Source organism: Oryx dammah, unplaced genomic scaffold, assembly GCF_014754425.2.
Source record: "Oryx dammah isolate SB20612 unplaced genomic scaffold, SCBI_Odam_1.1 HiC_scaffold_26, whole genome shotgun sequence".
NCBI lineage: Eukaryota > Metazoa > Chordata > Mammalia > Artiodactyla > Bovidae > Oryx > Oryx dammah.
In genome coordinates, this window is record NW_024070210.1 from 86,212,780 (window position 1) to 86,235,014 (window position 22,235).

At 41.1% G+C, this 22,235-nt stretch overlaps 1 protein-coding gene across 3 annotated transcripts in view; it reads right to left on the minus strand.

Annotated features, from left to right (window-relative positions):
* The window catches only part of LOC120852514 (dual specificity mitogen-activated protein kinase kinase 5), a 263,024-nt gene that overhangs the window by 36,898 nt on the left and 203,891 nt on the right, over nucleotides 1-22,235 (minus strand). For all 3 annotated transcript variants that reach the window (XM_040225792.1, XM_040225791.1, XM_040225793.1), the window contains 2 exons: nucleotides 10,053-10,114; nucleotides 7,067-7,112 (listed from right to left, as the gene is read on the minus strand). In XM_040225792.1, the coding sequence (XP_040081726.1) occupies nucleotides 7,067-7,112; nucleotides 10,053-10,114 (108 nt within the window). The remainder of the gene's footprint in view (nucleotides 1-7,066; nucleotides 7,113-10,052; nucleotides 10,115-22,235) is intronic.

A 22,235-nucleotide genomic window follows, 5' to 3' on the forward strand; every position in this document is an offset into this window, starting at 1 on the left:
CTTCACTGCACCTGAGGCAATCAAACTGTTCCTGTGGCCAGGGCTGTGCAGCCACACTGGGCCCTGAAACGATGCTGGGAAGATGGCAGTCAGCTCAGTAAAATAAGAAAGAAGACTCGCAGGCAGGAGTTCAAAAATCGCAGTCTTAAACAGGCACATCAACACCATATTAAGAGATCGGACTTGACTGATGGAGGAAAAAAGTTACCCTTAACAGGGAAATTAAAACTGTCAGATCACTAAGATCAAGGAATGACAGATCTTTATCTGTCTGTATATCTCTGGCTACGTGCATATATACAAATACATTCACACGTATACACATGCATTTATCTGCTAAAGTCTGGTGAAAAGATTAAGCAGTCACATCCATGAAAAAACAAAGCTTACTTTCTGGGGTTATAATCTCTCTGTTCTCGCTGAAGTGCTAACATGTCATCAAAAATTCAAATTAAAGCTGTCTGATTCAGTGTGATCTCAAGCATCCAGACAGTGATTCTGCCGTTGTAATTATGTGCAATTAAAAACTAAAATCAACTTCTTACTAGTGCCTTCCTATTTATAAGCAGACACAAAACAGATGATTTTAATGGCCTTTAAAACTTGAAAATAATAATAATAAAAAATTCATTACGTGGTTGTCAAATGGACCCTATGTGGAGCCCCCGGGCTTCTGTGATATCTTTTGTGCTCGGAGAAAATATTTAGTTGAAGTGTCAATATTATCCAGTTTCCCTCTGCAAATCTGGAGTGACTTGGCCAATGAGCTGATATGCACTTCCCCAAGAAAAACCAAAAGCAAAAATGGTGTCTGCAAGAACTGGTGGCTAGACACATGTGGAAGTCTGGCCCTAAGGGTCTATTTTTAATACATGGTCCACGTGATGTGATGCAGCAAACTAGCTAAAGGGAGTAAACTACCACCAAGTTCAGATCACTTATTAAACCATCACTAGTAGCTTAAAAAGCTTAGATTACAAGCACATGGTCCATGAGCACTGGGCAAGGGGGTATGTGTGTGGAAATGTGCCTTTCCTCATTTTTGTGCTTAGGGACTCAGGAAGCACTGGACCAAAATAAAGTGGAATTTCATCTTTGGTCCAGTTAGTAGAATATGGTGATAATGCTGAATTTTATCTGAGTCCTAGGCTCCCAGAAAGCAGTAACAAGTAAGGCATCTCCCTACTCCCGGGTTAGCTCCAAAGACCAGCTGTTCTCACAGAGATAAGACCCCTGTCCATCCTTCCGTAAGGCTGGCGGCTAACTCCCTGGTTCACTTGCCTCCATAACCTTGGCTCCCTCCCTTTGCTTCGAGACACTCCTCACTAAGAAACATTCTCCCTATTGCAACAGCCTGACTATAGTCATCTCCCTAACCATTCAGTGTATTCTGTGGGTTTGAGTCCCATAATAAAGCCATTTGGTCTGAACCTAGAAGTCACACTGGAATTTGAGTGCTGGAGATAAAAATCCTAACATGATGGTTTTTCCGATTTTTAAAAGGGACCCTGCCCAATTTATTGCATACCTGGATTTGCTTAGAGAACAACGCACCAGCCTATCTGAAAATGTAATTATAATCAGGTTTTGGATAAGCAGAAAAGCTACCAGTGACAATGTAATTTAGAGGAGTTATACAAGTTAACATGTCTTTGCAAGTAATTAAATGTTTAAACAGATTTTTTCTGGAACAGTTTGGTGTTTATTAGCCCCCAAACAATACCACCTCCAGTACATAAAGCCTTTCCTGAGAAATGAGATGCCTTCAAGTTTTCAGCTGCTGGAATTCAGATGAAGGGGGAGAAAAAAAATCTTTCTAAAAGCACTATTTTGATTATAACTGACACTCCTCCCGCAAGACCCATACTTGCTTCTCTGGGGTTTGCAGCCCCGCTATTTACTTGCTTTCTAAGCAAAATGTCAAATTTCAATTGCAAACTGCACTCTTGTGTTTCTTCTCAGGTGCCTGAGTGGAAAACCAAACCTGAGGAAATGTTGAACGAGGATGCCCTGTTCTGGAATGTACCAGGAAATGCACAAAGTACCAGGCATGATTATGGGAACCTGAGGAGAAAACCCATGTTTTTAAACAATTACTAAAGCAGTATAGTAACGGCATAAAGACAATTTCTGCGCCAGCTTGTTTCTCTGAAATTCTCTCTGCCACTGAACAGCTAGAACAGATAATAACTATTAGTAAATCAAACTCCTCTGCAATATCCAGCTGTGCCTCACACATTTACATACAGATAGAATGGGTATATGTTTTTAATATGTATGTGATACGTACTTGTACCACAGCCGAAGCGCATGGTACAAAGGAGGAGGAGAATGGCAATCGGATCAGCATGAGATAATAAAGTGGCCTAGATAAAGTATTAGCCAGCGATTGATCTCAAACCGGGAGGTGGCTTCTTCTGACCTGATTACTTACTATGCATAGATTCCATTAAATAGAGCTTAGACATGGAAAGCTTCTGGAAACATTCTAAATGCATAGAAGGATCTATAGCACTCTGAACCTAAATTGTAACTGCATAGGTGCCCACGGCCCACACCGTTCTGGCTTGAGTCAAGGCCCACATTCAGGATAGGCTGAGAGGTTAAAGGGCTGCCTGACAGCTGGTGGGAAGCCTGGCCGGCCCGAGTCCCACAGGGAGGGCCCATCCCTTTCCTTCCCTCCCCCATGCCAGCAAGCATTTCACCCTCCAAATGAAGGCCCTCCCTCTGGAGCAGCTCGCCTGGTCCTGGCTACAGAGCTCCTGTGATCAAAGTGGGAAGGAAGTGAGAAGCTGAACAATCACTTAGGGTCACAGTCCCCCTTTGAAAAACTGATGACAACCATGAATTTCTCTTAAAAAAAAAAAAAAAAACGCATATCCCCACAAGCATATATGATCTTGGAGTAATTTCAGGGGCTCTAACACACTTCCGGAAGTCACTGACCCTAGGTCAAGCACTGCTTGTCTAGTCCATCTCTTTCATTCTCAGATGAGGACACAGAGAGTGGGGAGGGACTGGGGAGCTGACCAGGGAAGGGAGGCTTCTCTGCTAAATCAGCCTGACCTTTACTATAAAGGGACCTGGAAGGAAGATTAATTCCTCAGAAGGAATTCTCTGTGGTTTATACAAATGGTCTCTACAGAAAGGTTGCTCACCATGTGCCTTTTACTTAAAAATATGTAAACATACAATCTGAATCGCCAAGCCAGCCATGCACCTCTTCATCTCCATGCCTTCACCTCAGGTCGTCTCTCTCCCTGAACGCAGGGGTAGGATGCTTAATGCTTTGCTTCCCTCAATTTGATGGTTGAAACTGGGAAACCTTCCCCACCGCCTGCACATCACCATCCTCTCCTCTCTTGGTGCAATCCCATCAACGCTTTCCGCCTGGCAGAGGCTGCCCTTTCCCTCCAGAAGCTGGAGCATCCTTGCTTGGCTGTCTGAAGCCTCCGAACACTGTCTGCCACTTCCTCAGAGTTTCTGCAGTGTGGAAACTTAGTTTGCTAACTTTGCTGGCCTTCAGTCACAGAGCTGGGGCAGCACGGTCTTTTCTGTGCTTTGTATCAGGGTGACTTAAAATTGGGTTACTCATGGAACCATCATCAGAGGAGCAGAAAGAGTGTATGTGTGGGGGTTCCTATCTGTCTGAATGTTCCTCACTGCCTGCGTGGCTGAGTTTCCTTTGCTTAAAGTTAGCAATAATTAGCGTTAAACAATAACTTGAAGAGTTACTCAGGACATAACTCTGAAGGCACTGAGGAGAGGGAAGACCTTCCCCAAAGATGAAGGACTTCCCTATAAGTGAGCAGGAGTCCACTCAGGAGAATTTACTCAAGAAAAAGGTACTGATGGCTGGGTGGCTGCTTCTATGTCAAGTCAAAGTTTTCAGACCTGGATACTAGGGTTCCTTCTACTAGAAGTGGAATTTCTTAACAGATTGCCCAGCATGTGGTGAATATATTGCCTATCTGAACCCAACCTTTGCGGGTCTGTGACTCCAAGAGGCCAGTGTCAATGGGATACCTGTTCCAGCAGCACTGGAGGTTTCACATTGCTCTGAAAAGGTCTGGGGACTCGACATACTCATGCTTTGCCCATCCTTCCCTTTGCCTGGAATGACTCCTTGCAAACTCTCTATTAAAATTCAATCCAACCCCCTTTTCAAATGCTACCTTCCCCATATAGCTTTTCCCCATTTTTGTGGATCCCCACAGACTTCTGCAGTTCTTTTCTGTAGTTAGTTTATTCTAGTTACTTGCACAGGTGCCTTACCCTCTGCAACACTGTATGTGTGAGGCGTACCCTTGTATCTTCTGCTGAGTCTAGCACAGGACTCTGCACGTAACAGTCTGTATGTATCTACCGAACTTAGTTGTCTGCCTGCTTCTGAGATCTCTCAAGCTGATGTGGATGCCAATGATGAGAATTCTGAGTTAATTCTTTATGTAGTTTAAGGGCTGCGTGCCAGAAAACAGTACCAGTTCCTGCAGATCCTGGCTGGCCTCCCCCAAATGTAAACATCAAGGGAATTTCTTGTTCCAATTTTAAGACATTTCCACTTAGAACAGAAAAACTGTAGCCATCTTAGGAATAACCATGCAAAGCAGAGAGAATTAAATAGCTAAATGGCTAAATGAGTCTTAACACTCTAGAGCCTAAACCTGAGTTTTTACATTTCATCTTTTAAGAATGACATGGTCAAAAACTGCAAAGATGATGATTTTTAGGACTCAAGTATTCTTGTATGTAAGGCGACTGCCCCAAATAAAATGACAAAAACCACCTGAGCACTCACCACATGCACAGCCCAGGCCCAGAGGTGTGGGTGATTCGGCACACCTCTCCCTACATTCTCATTTACTAAGGCTGAGACTTGTCAGGGACACACTCAAGTTCATGTAAGAGTTTCTTGACGAGCCTGTAACTTTCGATATTTCTGTCCAACTTCACCTCTGAAGTTCTCCCTTTGATCTAGAAAATGCAGGCCCATAGGGAAATCTCAGCAATCCTGCAGTCTTCACAGCCGATGTGGCCCAAGCTGTGCAGACCATGTTGGTATCCTGCTGGCTGGAGTCACCGGGCTTGGGAGATAAACTGCTCTTTCTGTGAAAGGCAGGCCCCCACCCACAGTGACAAATGGGCTCTACAGTTCATGCATTCCAGAGAATGCTCTCAGCTTCCAGATGGGAGCACCGCCAAATAGGTTGTAGACGGAGAGAGAAAAGGAAAAATTAAAGCCATTACTATGTTAGAAGGAAGAGAGAGACTGGCTCCTTTAAGGGGATCCCTAGGATGTGACTCAGGTTCCCCAAGCCAGGAACAGCCCTCTTTCTTTCTTATCCCCTAGGGGGTCCAATATTTGGGCTCAACTCCCTCGACTGCAGAAGTGTCACACACACTTCTTTGTTCCTGTGCCCTCACCGAGGCTGTCCTAAGGCAGGGTGTGCCTCACTACTGCTACACCTAGGGGAATAAGCTCACTCAAATCATACTGTGAGCAGTACCAGAAATAATGTTAAATTAACTATAGGATGGTGCTTCCTGTGACTAAATTTTTCATTGTATCTTATTGATTTATTGATGTTTATTAATTAAAAATGTGGGACAGCACACAGCAGGGTGTATAGTTGTAAAGAAATATATCAGAATATGTCTCCCTTGTCTCTCTGCACACACACAGCCAGCCACGTATGCTTGCTTCCAAGGCACTGACAGGACGCGCCCTTCAGCCTTGTCTTTATGACTTGCCACCCTGGAGTGGTGTTCCCCACCAACACAGACATCCGGATGCATTTATGAGTGTATGTATGATCTGTAGATGTTTTATTTATAAGTGGCCAACTCACTGCAGCATTGAAACATGCGTTTACAAATATATATCTGTTTTATGAAACCCTATTCCTTTGTTTTAATAGCTGAGCTATCCAGCCATAGCATGATAATGTACAAGGTAAATGGGTCTCCATCTCTAGAACCTGTTCCAAGTTTCCTCAAATGTGACTAACTGCATGAATTTCCCAACCATCAGAGACCTCCCCATCAAAAAAAAAAGGAAAAAAAAGAGATGAGTTTATTCTAGACATGCAACCTGCACAGTTATAAATTGCAGGGGTTTTAGGGGTGAACTTTAACTTGAAACTACCCTGAAAACTGAGATTTTGCTCCAGGGGTAACATGAAGAAGAAAACTACCTTCCTGGAAAGCACATATGATGTAAAAGGGAAGCATACTGCTATATTATATTTGGGGATAAAAACTGTATTACACAGAAGTTTGGGTGTTTAGAGTATTTACAAGGATGAAATACAAAGGCTAAAAACCGTTGAATTGATATCATAAAATGCTTACTATTTAAAGTGGTGAGAGAAAACTGATCAGAATTCATCCTGATTGCAATAATCTAGAGACAAGGAATGGTATGCAAAACATCAGAAAGAGTAGACTATAATTATTATTTACCAATGCTCGATGCTAACGTTATTCTAACAGCTTGTGCATTGTCAAATCAACAATCTGCACTAAATAAATGACCATTTGGGAATTTGTTAGGGAACGACTCTGTTCCTCTCCCTGCTTGAATAAGAACTGTCATTTGTAATCAAAGAAAGCGGCCTTGGAGCTGAGAACACAGCACTTGCAGCCTTACAGTTGCCTCTTTCTGAGGAAAGACTAAAGATTCACATTAATTTGATCTTTTACAGTCAATCTAATTTCATTCTACATGAATCCAAGAGGACACCACACCACATTCAGAATTTCCTCTAGGATTGCACTAAAAACTTAATATGCTGACTCTCTTTTCTGTTACCAAGCCTCTGAATTCTGAGAAGCTGTAATAGCAAATAAGGACAAGGAGTAACCTAGATTAACTTGTGACCCTTGAGTGTGAGGCAAAGGCAAAGGATTCTGCATGAAGCTTCAAAATGGTGATGGGTTTTTAAAAAGTGAAAACTACTCTTTGAGGATGTGAGCTTCAAGAGCACCCACCCAAATGAAGTAAATTATACTGGCTTTCTGGAGCCTGTGGATACTTTAAATCTGTATCTAAAAAACATCTACTTACCATCAGTTCCTCAGGTGCCGGCCTTTCTTTCGGCTGCTTTCGCATGCTGTAAGAGAAAAACTCACATTATCTGTATCACTTGTAAATTTGTGCAATAATTCCCACCACTAGCTATCTGTTCTGGAATTTGAATGTTTTCAAAATTTACCACGTTTAATTCTTGGCCAAAGCATTAGCATGGATTCTTGTTTGTTTATTTTGGCCTTCAAATAACCAGGTTTGGGGGGAAGCTCATGAATCAAAAATACAAAGTTTTTTTTGTTTGTTTTGGAGTTACTCTTATAATACAGATAAATAATCAATTTAAATTTATCCTAATTCTACTTTTGAAACGAATTATGAAAAAAAGCAGCAATGTTCTCTTCCTGACTTGGTTATCAATCATTTCAAATAAATTTGGGGAATAATATACTTCTTTTTTGGTAACTGGGATAAGACAATAATAAAAGAAATATGACGATCAGGTCAAATGAGAAAACATCTCATTCCTTCATTACTACTCTGAACAACAAGTCATATATAAAAGAGGTCAGACATCTAGGTAATGCTACAAAATTATAAATGGGTTATTACATTATCTTGTCTTTCATTTATTTTGGGTTTTCTGCAAGTTGATAACTCATTAAACAGCTGTGGGGAAGTTAAGTTTGCTTAAAGAATCACATTCCTCTTGCAAAATATTTCATCTGACATACAACAGGCATAATTAGTAGCTGCAACATGCACGTAGCCAGGTGATGAAGCATCCACTCGGGGGACTGAGGTAGCCATGGGTAAGCTGCCTACTGATGGCCAATTCATACTAAACTCAGTATCTGTGGGATGAAGTCATGAAAAGAGATTGCTGCTTCTGCTACCTGGAAAATCATAGACACTTTTTCTTCATATGAGTGAACCTCAAACAAGCAAGAAAAAACAAACAAACATACAATCTCTGCATTTGCTGACGGCATTTTTTTTTTTTAAAGTAGAGACCTAATGATCATTTGGTAAATAAGAACCGTAGTTACGAACTGTTAATGACATCGAGGACATTTGCCTTCCCTATAAATAACCATATGCACCTCTCAAATACTGCATCCATTAGCAAGTAATTCAAGCTGTCTCACCAGTGGATCTGGTAACACTCCTAATCTGACATTCCAAAGTAGCTGTATCTCTTGGGAAAACAAGGCTATTACCCACTATCATTTCTGTTTCAGCTTGACATCTGTGGAAATTTCAACACAGGTTATCCCTCCCTCTGTCTCCATAAAACTTTAACATAACAGCTGATCAATTTTTTTGGACAGAAGGCAGGCAAGGCCCTATCTGCTCAGAATGGGCCCCACCCCCAGGTTGGTCCCAGACCACACAGCGAGAAAAGCAGGGTGGTCAGGGCACAAACCCAACATCTCTGAGCAGGTGATGCCCAAACCCAGCGCTCTAGGCAGCTCAGGAATTGCATGGTTTTCCAGTGTGTACATTTCAAAATGGGACATTTCCATCATGTGCTTCTGTTACTAGGAATTCCACATAAAGAAAATAAAGACTTAATACATATTTCTAGATAACGGTTCTAGTATTAATGAGCTAAGGATTCCAGTGTTTAACCAATATGTATGCTTTTTAACAACATGGCATGTTTTGTAAATAAAATGTGTGCAGAATGAAATTAGTTTTTACAAGCTATGGAATATTATATAAGTATTTTAAATAAACAGAAATAGCACTAATAAAAATTTTAGAAGTTGGGGGTTAAAAATCTCTCCCCCACATATTTTTTCTATGGAATATAAACTACATAAGACATTTTTATTAAGAGGTAACATATTACACTTAGTCAAAAAGGTGATAAAGCTTGACATTTATATTAAGGAATATTTCTTGGTTTCACTTGAGCATCATCATCAGATGGCTCACGGGGCGGGGGGGCGGGGGGAGGAGGGGAGAGTGTTCAGCCATTGCGGGTTAGCAAGGACTCCTGAGTGGACCTCTTGTGGCACCACAGGAACGAGGGGCTCGTCTTCCACTAGTGGTCGTGATTCTGAAGGCGTGATGAAATGAGGACTTTAGGAAGGAGGGAAAGAGAAGTAAAGGCAGTCAGGAAGGAGTTCCAGAATGTGCAGAACAGCTTCCGATCAGTCGTGTCTCCTGCTTTGGGACGGTGGTCTCCGTGCTCCCAGGTTCCTGCTCCCTCCCCCTCCCTCTCCATGTCAGGGCGAGGGAGCAGGCAGAAGGGTGGCAGTGGGGGAGCTGGGCCTTCCAGGGCCACAGGGTGTGTCCCAGCAGGGGAGAGGGGATGATGTGAAAGGGGTAACGGAAGAAAAAGGCAGACGGCTGGAGAAGAACCCTTACACCTGTTTCCTCAGATGTAAAACGACAAGGGGTTGCCTAGAGACTCAGAGATTCTGTGCCCCCTTTGATCTAAATCCTGTGGTTTTCAGTATTTACAAAGGTTAAAGTGGGCCTAATGGAACCACGTTTTCATACCCTCTCTAACATCAAAATTCACTGAAATGGGACACCAGTATTTTGTCTAAAATATAACCAAAGATAAAAGTTATTTACCGAAAATCCAATGAATTAATAAACTACTCTGCTTCCACTACGTGACAGGCATTTTTATGGGTAACTTGAGGTCCCATTAATAAAAATAAGCTTCACATGTCTGTGCATCAGGGGCTATAAAATTGTGTATTTCTTAAACAAAACAAAACAAAACAACTGAATAGCAACAGTATCTGTGCTCAAAGAAGTAGCCTATTCTCAGAAGTTTATTAAAACAGGAAAAAGCCTCTAAAGTACGTTTATGACCCTGTGTGTAAATAACGTTTACATAATTTAAACAATTCCTTCAGCTTTGCTGCCCCATCTGCCCAAGCCCCCCGAAGTCCCTCCCGTCTCCAAAAGGAAGCAGGGAGAGCCATAAGGTCTCACGGAGCTGCCGAGTTAATGGCATGTATCATTTACATTGAGGGCATGGCATGTTTGCAAACAGGCTCACCACTGAGTGATGAAATGTACAAATGGCTCGGAGAACTCTCCAACCGGAAGGACGGGCGAATCCTGGGATGGAGGAAAAACAAGTCATCAAAAGTCACAGCAATTCCTTGTCTTTCTTTATACCCTCCACCCCCCATCCCAAAGAAGCAAATAAAGATGACTATATAACAAGGATTCACCAGCATGTGGAAAGGAAAATAAGGCATCATCCAATTAAAAAAAAACTATCTATACTCTCTTTCACGTTTATGTAAAAATGCCAAATTTAAAGCCACACACATTTTATAATGGTGAGAAACAGGAGAGCAAAGAGGGAAGGGAGGTGAAAAAAGGACAATGATAGCCACGGGGTAGGAAAGAAGGTACGGAAGTGTAAATGAGAAATTAATGATTATTTAAGTAACACACAAATGGTGGTGTAATTAACAAAGAGCTGTGAAATTATTCTTCTGTTGACCTTTGTTTCTTTTCCTGGATTTGCTATTTATTTACACTTTCCTTTTTATTTACATTTATTATTATATTCAGTTGCTCTTAACTGCTTGCCTTTAACTGAGTCATGTGGGTCAGAGTTTTTTTTTTTTTTTTCTTTTCATTTTAACAGAAAAGCTTTGAAAGGGGAAGAGCTGTTTACTAAAAAATAATTTTGGCCTATTTGCTAGTTTAGGCAAACTCATCACAAGAGAAAGCCAGTGAATTAAGGACGCCATGAAAAACGCCCACCTTGACCACTGGCAGAACTAGGGTGGGGATGGGAGTCACTCAACAGGGCAGGAAACGACACAGCAACAAACCACAATCGCCATGTAACACAGCGAGCAAACCCCATGACCATTTGCAAAGGAAGGCTTTAAGAATTTAGGAGTCTTTCCAAGAATGACAGAGAGTGCCACTGTGTTTATAGTGTAACAGCTCAGGATGTAATGAAATTACACTGCAGAGTACTTTAACAGTCATCTCATTAGACCTACAGTTGGAACAAGAGAGCCACATAAAGTAGGCAGCTGCAAATGACTCTATTCTCATCTATTCTCATTTGCTATTAAAAATACCTTTCGGCGGCTTTTTTCCTCCCTGACATCCCCACACAAAGTGCCCTGCAAAGTATGATACATGCACCTATTTAAATTAACAGAGGAATGACTTATTTTAATCTCACTGTGCTTTGGAGTGCTTTGGCCATTTGGATGAGCAATATATCATTACATACAACCTTCTAGCGCTGCAGGCAAGAAACTCAGAGCATGCAGCATTTGGTGGGAGCCAAACAATTTCTCTAGCACACAACTGTGTCAAATGCATGCATGTATTCATTATTGAGAACGAGAGGAAATAGCTTTGATGTAGTGGAAAAAAGAAGATGATAAAAGCACCTCTGCAATATGCGTGTCATTATCAATGGTGGCAGATAGATACAATTGCACAGCCTCCTCTGTGATTAGTAAATATACATATAATTGCTGTGGCCAATTATCAGAAAAATGAGATCGGTAATTACAAGACAGAAAATTAACTAGAACTCTTATTAAGGCTTTGTTTCCAATTCAAACAATTGGAAACTGGTGGAAAATACAATTAAATCAAAAGGAACTGAGCGGGTCAAAGCAGCCCCCCCCAAAAAAAAATCCCAAAGAGGTGTTTTTTTTTTTTTTTAAAAAAGGAACGTGAACCAAATGTTTCTTAGTTTTTGCATATCTGTCCTCTTTGAATTGACTGTTCATCCAGAGGAGAGGTAGGCTAGTAATCATAAAGTTAAAATTCTCATCAGTAGAGAAAGGCTTCCAAGAGGAAAAGAAAACAAAGGAAAATGGGAGCGAAATAAAATCTTGCCTAGTTCAAGGGATTACATGCAGGCATTACATAGAGAGGACGTGAAAAATGGGGGGCTGATGGAGTGGTCTGCTCAAAAGAAACAAGGCATACGGCAACACGACAAGCCCTCACTACAGGAACTATAAAACGGTCACGGAAGTCCTATCAGTTTGAAGAGCAAAAATAAAACATGATACCAATTTCAGCCCCGTCTGTTTTAGGAAAGCCATATATATCACCAACCTGCGAGATTCTACAAGGCCCAGTTCAAGAAGTGACTTTTTACTGCCTCAAATACTGTTAGCAAAAAGATACTTCAAAGTCTGAGGTACAAAAATTATGGACTCTGACCAGGTAGTTAATTTTTTCTAAGTCATTGCTTTCTGAAATTTTTGGGGATGTGGTAGTACTGGAAGTATTTGAGTAGCAGTTGCTTTAAGATGAATGTTTAGGAAAATAAAAGCTTAGTGTCTTAATGTGGCTGAATATTTACCAAGATGGTTAAAATTCTACACTGGTTTTCTACAAAGATCCTGGTGTAAAACGTGATGCTGATGTGGGCCTCATTTCAAAGTATGATACCAAGAGTAAATTGATGAACTATAGGCAACTTGATGAAGATGTCATTTTAACATGGATGAGAAACAAAACGAGGGAACTGTGACATCTTTGCATGGGTAGTTAATTTTATTTAAGACCTGATATTGTAGCCTGTTAAGTTCTTCATAATATAAAACTAAGGAACACTGGGTGGTACCCATGAATAATTTATTTCACTTGTGAAAATGCCAGCACAAGTCGACTTTGCAGAACCACCAAGTGGATTTTCATAGCAGTGGTGCCTGGAAAGAATCAGTCATCAAAGATGCAGGGGAAATTCTAATCTCTTATTCTAATGCATAATGCCAGATACTGCTTTTCATTTTAAAATCTATGTCTCTTGTGTATCTCAGAGGAGAATTTTCTGAGATACAGAAGACTGACTAGCGCCCGGGTGGGTGGGTGTCAAGAATGCTACATGTAAACTGGAGGCAGGGAGTCCTCGGAGAGCCTCCTCCAAATCCACAAAAGCATGTAGGCTGTTAACACCCCAAAGAAACAGACAGACCCAGCAGCAGTCACCACGCTGAAGGATTTTTCCAGGTATACTTTCTTGTTTAAAAACAAGCTTAAAAGCAAGTAAAATTAGAAGTTAGTTTAGATCAAGATGTTAAAAAAAATCTCCAAGAACCTATCTATTTTGTTATCTAATTCCAATCTGTGCAAAGGGGATGGGGAGGCTCACAGGAAAGCTGCTCCAGCGTCTCCATGGCCCCCAGGTAGGGCAAGCAGTCATCTACCTTAGAGCAAGAGAGAACCATGCCCAAGTGTTCAGAGCATCTCTAAAGTCCTGCTACTTTTGCTGCTACTTATTAGAAATGTTCTCTGTGAAACACAGGTTCAGGCAAAATGAAGAAAAAAATACATTCTAAAAATGTAAACACAAATTAGAGAAGCAGTTACACCAACAGCTCAGCACTGGCTGAAACAGACTCTAAATTGTTAACAGACGTCACTGTTTTTAGGAGCTTAGGTGCCACACCTCACCATGAGGGCTTCTGTGGGATACTTCTCTGTTGAACTTCTAAGCACAGAGGTATGGAACAAAAACAGTGGATACAACCTTAACCACAAGTCATGACCTGAGATTCTGGTCCCAAATCAACTTTTAGTGTCCTGCTTAAAGGGACACAAGCTGGATCTTGTTACAGAATAGACAACTGTTGTATTAAAAACTGCTGTGGCCATTTCAGTAAGCAATTCTGGTCATCACGGAGTACAGCCTTCAAGTCTCAGAGGTTTTGTGAACTGCCCGGCCAGTCCCTTGTGCTAAACAACTGCAGCACAAGCAGGCAGCAAGCTAGGGAACAGTGAAGGACAACAGGAAGAAAGTTTGAGTGATGCCTTTGCCTTGTGAATAATGAACGGTTCAGGAAGGTCAACCCATTACAACAGAAACTGTTTAATTATTAATTATGCACAATCTATGAGCAAAAGGACAAGTTCAGAATGTTTAATGTATGCTAACTTCAGCTGGACTCTCTCTGGGTATTTTGTTATTAGCACTTGTCAGCAAGGTACTCAAGCATAAAGAAAGGTAAGCAGCAGAAAATCTGAGAGTGTGTGTATGTGTGCTGACCTGCAATGAGGAGGGGCAGGGAAGGAGGTCCAACTCCAACCACAGCTGCTGCTAGTTCAGCTACAGAGTAAGTATGCCAAAAAACCACACTTTGTTACATTGAGAACAGGCAGGTAAGTTGGATACTCCAAACAGAGACAATACAAATGAGAAAAACACTTTTGAAATGACTTACTTAAAAAGGAAATCATTATTACAAAGGCATAGTTTTTTTTTAAACCATGATGTTTCTTGGCTTTAAAGGATCTGTGTCATTTATATTCACACACATGCTAGTGCACACACAGACACACACTAGTGCATGTAAAACTGGCAGAATCTGAATAAACTCAGTGGATTATATCAGTGTCAATTTCCTGGTTGTGATATTGTACTGTACTTCCAAACTGTTACCACTGGGGGAAACTGGGTTAAGGATACACAGGATGTCTTTACATTATTTCTTATAACTGCATGTGACTCTAAAATGATGTAAAAATAGAAAGTTTAAAAGTTAAAAGGTAAGGAGTTTTGTTTTTTTTTAACTCGTTGAGATCCAGGTTTTTAGTAGAGTTCTGTTTTGAATAATGGAGAAGCCTGGTATAACTATTCAACTGGAAAAAAGGTTGAGGAACCTTTGCTTTAAAAATGTACCTGAGGATTTAATTTTTGCCTTTGATTCACAATAAAACATGACAATGGAATCTGACAATGGTGTGGTGGTGAATTCAGACACTGATAGGCAGAGACACAAAATACTGTATAAAAATGATACAACCATTCATTACTTATTTATTGCTTCACTCATTCAACAATTTTCTTGACCCTCTACCATATCAAAGGTGCTTGGGTGGGCACTGCAAGATGACTGATACTTAATCCACATCCTGGAAGAATTAGTGTTGTTCAGAGAGATAAGATGTGCACTGCTAAGAATGATGGGGAAGAAACTAGGAGAGTCTGGAGGGCTGGAATATACCATCTTTGGTCTACTTTCTTCCATTCTCACTGCCAGAGAAGCACCTAGGGGTGAAGGGACGTTGAACATCTTCAGTTCAGTTCAGTTCAGTCGCTCAGTCGTGTCCGACTCTTTGCGACCCCATGAATTGCAGCACGCCAGGCCTCCCTGTCCATCACCAACTCCCGAAGTTCACTCAGACTCGCGTCCATCGAGTCAGTGATGCCATCCAGCCATCTCGTCCTCTGTCGTCCCCTTCTCCTCCTGCCCCCGATCCTTCCCAGCATCAGAGTCTTTTCCAATGAGTCAACTCTTCACGTGAGGTGGCCAAAGTACTGGAGTTTCAGCTTTAGCATCATTCCTTCCAAAGAACACCCAGGACTGATCTCCTTTAGAATGGACTGCTTGGATCTCCTTGCAGTCCAAGGGACTCTCAAGAGTCTTCTCCAACACCACAGTTCAAAAGCATCAATTCTTTGGCACTCAGCTTTCTTCTCAGTCCAACTCTCGCATCCATACATGACTACTGGAAAAACCATAGCTTTGACTAGATAGACCTTTGTTGGCAAAGTAATGTCTCTGCTTTAGAATATGCTATGCAGCTTGGTCATAACTTTTCTTCCAAGGAGTAAGCATCTTTTAATTTCATGGCTGCAGTCACCATCTGCAGTGAACATCTTAATCTATGTCCCCTTCTTGTGTGCAAAAGAGACATTTCTCCAAACCAAGATTTTACACTTACTGGGAATAAAACGGGAAGATAGAAGGATAAATTCTCAAGAATCTCAAAGTGTTAGCCACACTGGTGAATTCTGAGGTCAGCTGTGCTGTGATTAGATTAAACCAGACAAGTTAAGAGAAATATGGTCATCCTTTCTAACAGCCTATTTATAGACTTCTTGGTGTCAAGCCATCAAGCCAACAGGTAATTAACATCAGACAGTCACCTATGGTCTGACCAGAACTGACAGCTATGCTCTAACATTTTAAAACTAATTCAAGCCTCATGTTCCTTTGGTCTGGCTCAACAATTTCTGGTCCTGCACACTGGCATTCATACTAATTGGCAGAGCTCTCCTAGCTTGCTCCATGTCTGTCCACAATGCTGAGGTGGAAGGCTGTCTGCGACGCCAATGGCTTCACGTGAGACTGTGTACAACATTTTGCTTTATCAGATCTCAAGTTGGTTTTTGATCCTCCCCTGTTCACTGCCTTAAAGTGGTATCTTTGTGAGACAACTGGAAGAATCCACAGGGCAAATCTGCTCTGGACTGGGGAGGAAACCTTGTTTGCTTGGGCAGGGGTGGGGTGTGGGGAAGACACACACACAAAAAATGAAAGAACAGAATCCTCGCCTTTAAAGATCTCCACAGAGGACTTCCCTGGTAGTCCAGTGGCCAAGATCCTGCATTCCCAAATGCAAGGGGTCCACGTTCCATCCCTGGTCAGGGAACTAGATCCCACATGCTACAACTGAGGCTCAGCACAGCAAAATAAATATTTTAAAATATCTCCACAGAGGTCATCTCCAAACCAAAAATCTACCCATCCAAAGTGTAAAGTAGATTCTGGGAAATTAACTCAGTTTTAATATTTTGAAGGTTCTCAATGTTCACATCTGTAAGTTTCTGCTATAACCGACTGTAGCCAGGGGGGAGAAAGGCAGTCACATCTCATCAGAGAGAGAGAGGCGGAAAATGGATAGACAAGTGCTCAGTCAGAGAGTAATTCAGCCTGGTTAATACATTAGTAAATCAGAATTCCACACCAGGGTTGTACAAATTCAATCAATGCTTGTTCAGAACACTTAGTTTACTTAAAAATGTGGCCACTTTGTCAGGGAACAATGAGTGTTTTGAGTCTATTTTTGATTTCACAATCAGACAGAACTGATCTCATCTGCAGGATGCAATGATGGACAGTGCTGGGGTGAGAAAGAGGCTTTGAGTTTAGGAAGGCTTGCAGATGGACATCATCAAAAAAGGAAACCTCTGACCCTCTTCAGCTGGAGACCACGGAGCCCTTGTCTTACTCATCTCACTCCACATCAAGACTTGAGCAGAGAAAGTGAAAGATGATTCAATTTCCACGCCGGGTCACCCCATGCTCTGGGTTGCCAGAAGTGACAAATTACACGTGTGGGCATTTGGGTGTCAAGTTCTATCCACTGGGTCCTGGCTGACAGTATCAGCTCATTTAACTTGTCTCAGGTGGACCTGGAACCAGGGGCAAAAGGCTAGAATTTTCACCACTGAAACATCCACCTTACCCTCAAACTGTTAAATCATAGGAGAACCAGCTACTAGCCAAGAGAACATCACGACCAGACAGCTTATAAAAAACACAAAATATAAATGAACAGTTCTAAAGGAATCTCTGAATTTTGAGATTATGCGGTCCCCACGCTCCTCCCCATTTTCTCCTAAATGCTTTGGCAGTTCTTCAGCACTGGGATAAAACAGAAGATAGACTTTGTCATGTATGTCAAAACTATCCCCTTTTTTTTGTCATGTAAAAGACTTACATTTACTCAGATATTTTCTAAACATATGGCAAAGATCTTGGTGTTTCATAAAATTCCTTGAAAATAGGTAGGTGGAAAACTTGAAATGGATTAATCTCTTAAAACCATATTTGCAACTGCTTCTTTTCCAAAGTCAATGAACATCTTTTTTTCTCTTTTTATTTTATGTCTCTTGTTGGTCATAAGCTATAGTTCACAGTATTATTTAGAGGAGCCTATCTGAATGGTACACACACATACACACACAGACACACTGACATTCACATATGCCTTCCTTTTCAATGGCTTAGGCAGAGCAGAAAAAACCATGCTTGTCTCATACCAAAGGGATTTCACTTACAAAAGTAAAACCTGTTATTGTTCCCTATCACTCTCCCTGTAGCCTCCCAATGCATTTCTACTGCTTTTTCATAAAACACTGGTGCAAATAATCAAGCATGACCATTGACATCCATGAGATTGAGTTTTAGGAACCATTAAATGAGCTCACCCTCGTGGGAAGCCTCCTGTTCAGGCTAGTCTAAAGGTAATTATTCAGCAATTCCTACCTGTGGTTTTACCTAGTCCCTATATAGTGTTTGAATTTCATACACTGGTAAGGTTAGTTTTTTTTCCTCAGGAAAAGTCCAGCTTACACATGTTTGATCCAAGACCTAAATTATAATGTTAATATACACACTACCATTTCACCAGGTTCTATGTGTAGAAGTGCTGATTAAAAGCAGTCTTAAAGGTAGATCATAAACTATATTAAACAAAAATGCAAGAGGAAAATCCAAGAGTGAAAAAGAGCCCTTAACAGTTTCTAAATGAGAGGAATTATTCCTTTTTTCATTGGTAAAGGGTTAACATTGAAACAGCTGAACTACATCCACATACTGTTCAAGGGCAAGAACCTGGCAGGTCTGTGTCCTGAAAAATCAACAAGCCATAACGCTATCCAGATAGACTCAGGGAACTTGCTGAAATCCAAAGTCCCCATGGCCACACTGTGTGTCCTCCTGAACGTTCACTCAACTGTTAGTTAAAATAATTACTGCCGTTTGCCACCTGCACTGCCAGCCACAGATGCAGGAAAGAACAGAACTTCCAGTGGCTTCACGGTGTAGGAGTGTCAGTGTATTTGCTTACACATTTTTATAAAGGTGAGGTCAGCTGCGAGTCGCAGGTTGAGAATCCTATGTCAAATTGTTCCCATACCTGGTTCCATACAATAAACACAGAGACAAGGGGATTGAAAGCTGGCTAAAGGAGATACTGAATCCGTTTAAAATTAGCCAGTATGAGAGGAACAAAGAGAGGAACAGGGAGGGAGGAAGGGAGAGGAAGTGAAAAAAATAGAACTACATACTGTGAAATGAACAAGTTCAGTTAGAACGTTCATCAGGATTTGGAAAATCATAATGCCATCTGCTACTCTGGACCTCAGAACATCAGGGATCTCATGGGCCCAGACGCTTCCATTTCCAGGAGGAAGGAAGGAGCTTAACACTCCCTGGAATGCTGCCTCCGTTCTGGAATGGAGGCAACACCCTAGCCGACCAGTTTGGACTCTCTTTTGAGAACATTTGTACAGCTCACAGACATGTTTCCCCTGGTTTAGGGAAAATTAACGGCAGGCAAAATGATTACAGCGACTCGGCAGTGAGGCAGAGCAGTGCCCCAGCCCGAGCTGCTGCGTAACTGACCCTGGCATCCAAAGTGGGCTAGGGGTGTATAGGTCCCATCATGGTGGATTAAACGAGCACTGTCCTACGGCTGGATAAGACTTCACAATAGAGCAACACATGTTAAATGACAGCAGCCAAAACTGGCCCCACCAGGCAACTGCCCATTCACAGAAGCTATTCACGAGCCTTCACCACCAAGAAATTAATTCATTAATAATACATCAGGCTTCGTGGACAATTCAAAGAAAACAACACAAAGCTACTTGTTCAATGATTGTCTGAAGATGCACAATTTTTCCTGTTTTAAAAAAAACACACTAATCTAATTGACTTAGCAAGATCAAGATGATAGGGATGCTGATGCTAATATTTTGATTAGTAAAAAAGAAGTGAAAAAAAAATCTATCCACTGAATTCATTCAGTGCCACTAAGAAATAATAAAAAAAAATATTTTTTTCAGCAGTAGCTAATAAAATCTGATTTTATATAGCTGTATTTAAAAAATTATTTTTTCCCACTTTAAATGACTATATATTCTTCAGACTATCAGGAAAATTTCTGTTTTTAACTTGCTTCTTCTGTTACATTTAAAAAATTTCCTTCCTTCTTTCTCCTTCCTCCCAACAACTCATAAATATGAATTAAATATAATTATAAATGAACAGAACATTAACTTTTGGATTACTGCTGTGTTTTGGTAGAATGTTAATGTCATTTCTAAAGAAACAGTTATTATCAAAAGAAAAAGTAATTACTAAAGGAATCATGGCCTTAATGCTAACCTATTTTCAATCTTCAAACCACTCAAACTGCATTAATTTAAACATACTGGACTTTTCAAAAGAAGTATTAGATTTCAAAAGATTGCCTTACATAAAAGAGGAATATCGGTTTTCAGGATCCCAATTATACATTTCCAACATTCTGAGACAGAGATCCAGTTAACAATACTGCAGGAGGACACAACTATTATGTACCTACTTGTATTAACTTACCAAGTTTCTAATGCCTCCCAGTCATTAAGTTGTACAAGTCACAAATAACATGAAATCCCACATTATCAACACCCTTTTAAGCCAGTGGTTAGAGTGTCAGGCACTGTGGTGGGAAGCTCCAGGCAGGCATGGGTTGTCAGACAGCTCAGGCCATCGAATATTGTCTCACTTAAACTACCTGCAATTTCCGTGCTGCGAAAGCAACAGGCCATCCTAGGATGCTAGAAGCAGGAGGGATGGGGGTATTCCTTTTACTCTTGGCTAACTTAAGAAATCAGAATTATGGTGAAGGTCCTCGGGCAAAAAGGGAATGGATGTTATTCCCTCTGGAGCTGGCTGATACCACTTTTTGAATTCCAAGGAGGTATTATTAGGCAGCCGTGTTCACACATCCACACGCCTAACCTCACTCCCAGAAAGCCTATGTGCATACCCCAGCAGCTTCTCAGTTAACCAGCCCTCAGTTAACCTGTCTAAGAAGGAGTGATTCTCCACTAAGGAATTTTAAAAAGGGATACAGAATTGTAAAGTAAAATAAAAAATAAATAAATACATTAAAAAAAAAAGGTAATAGTAGTTTAATAGCCGATCCTTTTGTATACATAAATCTTTCTAAAAGGAGTCAATCTCCTCCCTGCCAACTTAAACAGAATATGCAGAAGAGAATTCAATTCTTTCTTACAGGCATGGAGTCATTCTTATAGACAGTGAAAGTGAACTGTGTTGTAATATACTTCTGCCCTGGGGGCATGTCTGCAATGCTTTCTAAGTTGTCTTCTTTTACAGTTCTGAAAAATAATCTCTCCCTTTGATGCCAGAACGTTCAGCTGTCACTTTTTGCTTCTATCAAGGGCAGTAAAAAGAGCTGTGTCCTCTGGCCCTCAGTTTCCTCATCTGTAAAACAGTGTAGTGGGAAAGCAATGTGACATTGGGGAACACAGTGGAAAACAGTTGATAAATCATAAAGGTTAAGGCCAGACTTCTGAGTTTTGATAAAGGACTGTATTTATTAGCTAAGTATCTCCTCATCATACACTATTACTTTTTGTATTTGGTTTTCTGAGTCTTAAAAAAAAGTAGTAACTTCTTATAATTATGCATAAATTTCATTCAACAAATACTTATGAATAGATACAGTACTAGGAAGACAGGGGAAAAAAAAAAGCCTGGGAACTTAAAACTTTAGCTGATGTATTTCTTATAATTGAGTCTGAAACAGGAATTGATAGTTTTTCAAAAAATAATTTTATTTATTTTTGACTGTGTTGGGTCTTTGATGCTGTGCGGGTTTTTCTCTAGTTGCACAAAGCAGGGACTACTCTCTAGGTGTGGTGTGTGGACCTCTCGCTGCGGGGGCCTCTCTTGTTGCAGAGCATGGGCTCCCGGCCATGTGGGTTTCAGGAGCTGTGGCTCGTGGGCTCTAGGGCACAGGCTCAGTAGCTGCGGCGTGTGGGCTTAGTTGCTCTGAGGCATGTGAGATCTTCCTGGATCAGGGATTGAACCCATGTCTCCTGCACTGGCAGGTGGATTCTTTACTACTGAGCCTCCAGGTAAGCCCAGAATTGAGTTTTGAACGAGGTGCTTAGTGCTGTCCTATGAACAAAATGCTAATTATCCCCTCCTTATGTGTGTGTGCCCCATCTCAGTAAGGCCTTGACTGCCCATGCCAAATGCTTCTTCTCTGATTCCATCCTCCCACTCTCCCCTATGTCCAATTATTCACCAAATTCAGTTTATTCTATTTCCTAAACACCCTTCAAACATGCTAAGGCTGTCATAATGAAAAGTCTGCATACTTTCTGATCAAGACTATAAGCACAGTAAATTCCTGTTGTTTCCAATCCACTTTCCACAAGCCCGTCAGAGTGACTTTTCTAAAACACAAATCTGGTTCTGTTGATTCTTTGCTTAAAATCCTTTCACCCACCCCCTCCTCTTTCATATCTGCAGATGCTTTTGGGTACAATGTTTAAAGATTTTTCTAAACCTGGCTGTTGCTCTCATCTGTTTTAATACTTTGCCAAGCACTGCAGCCATGCTGAACTCCACATGGGCCTCAAGTATCT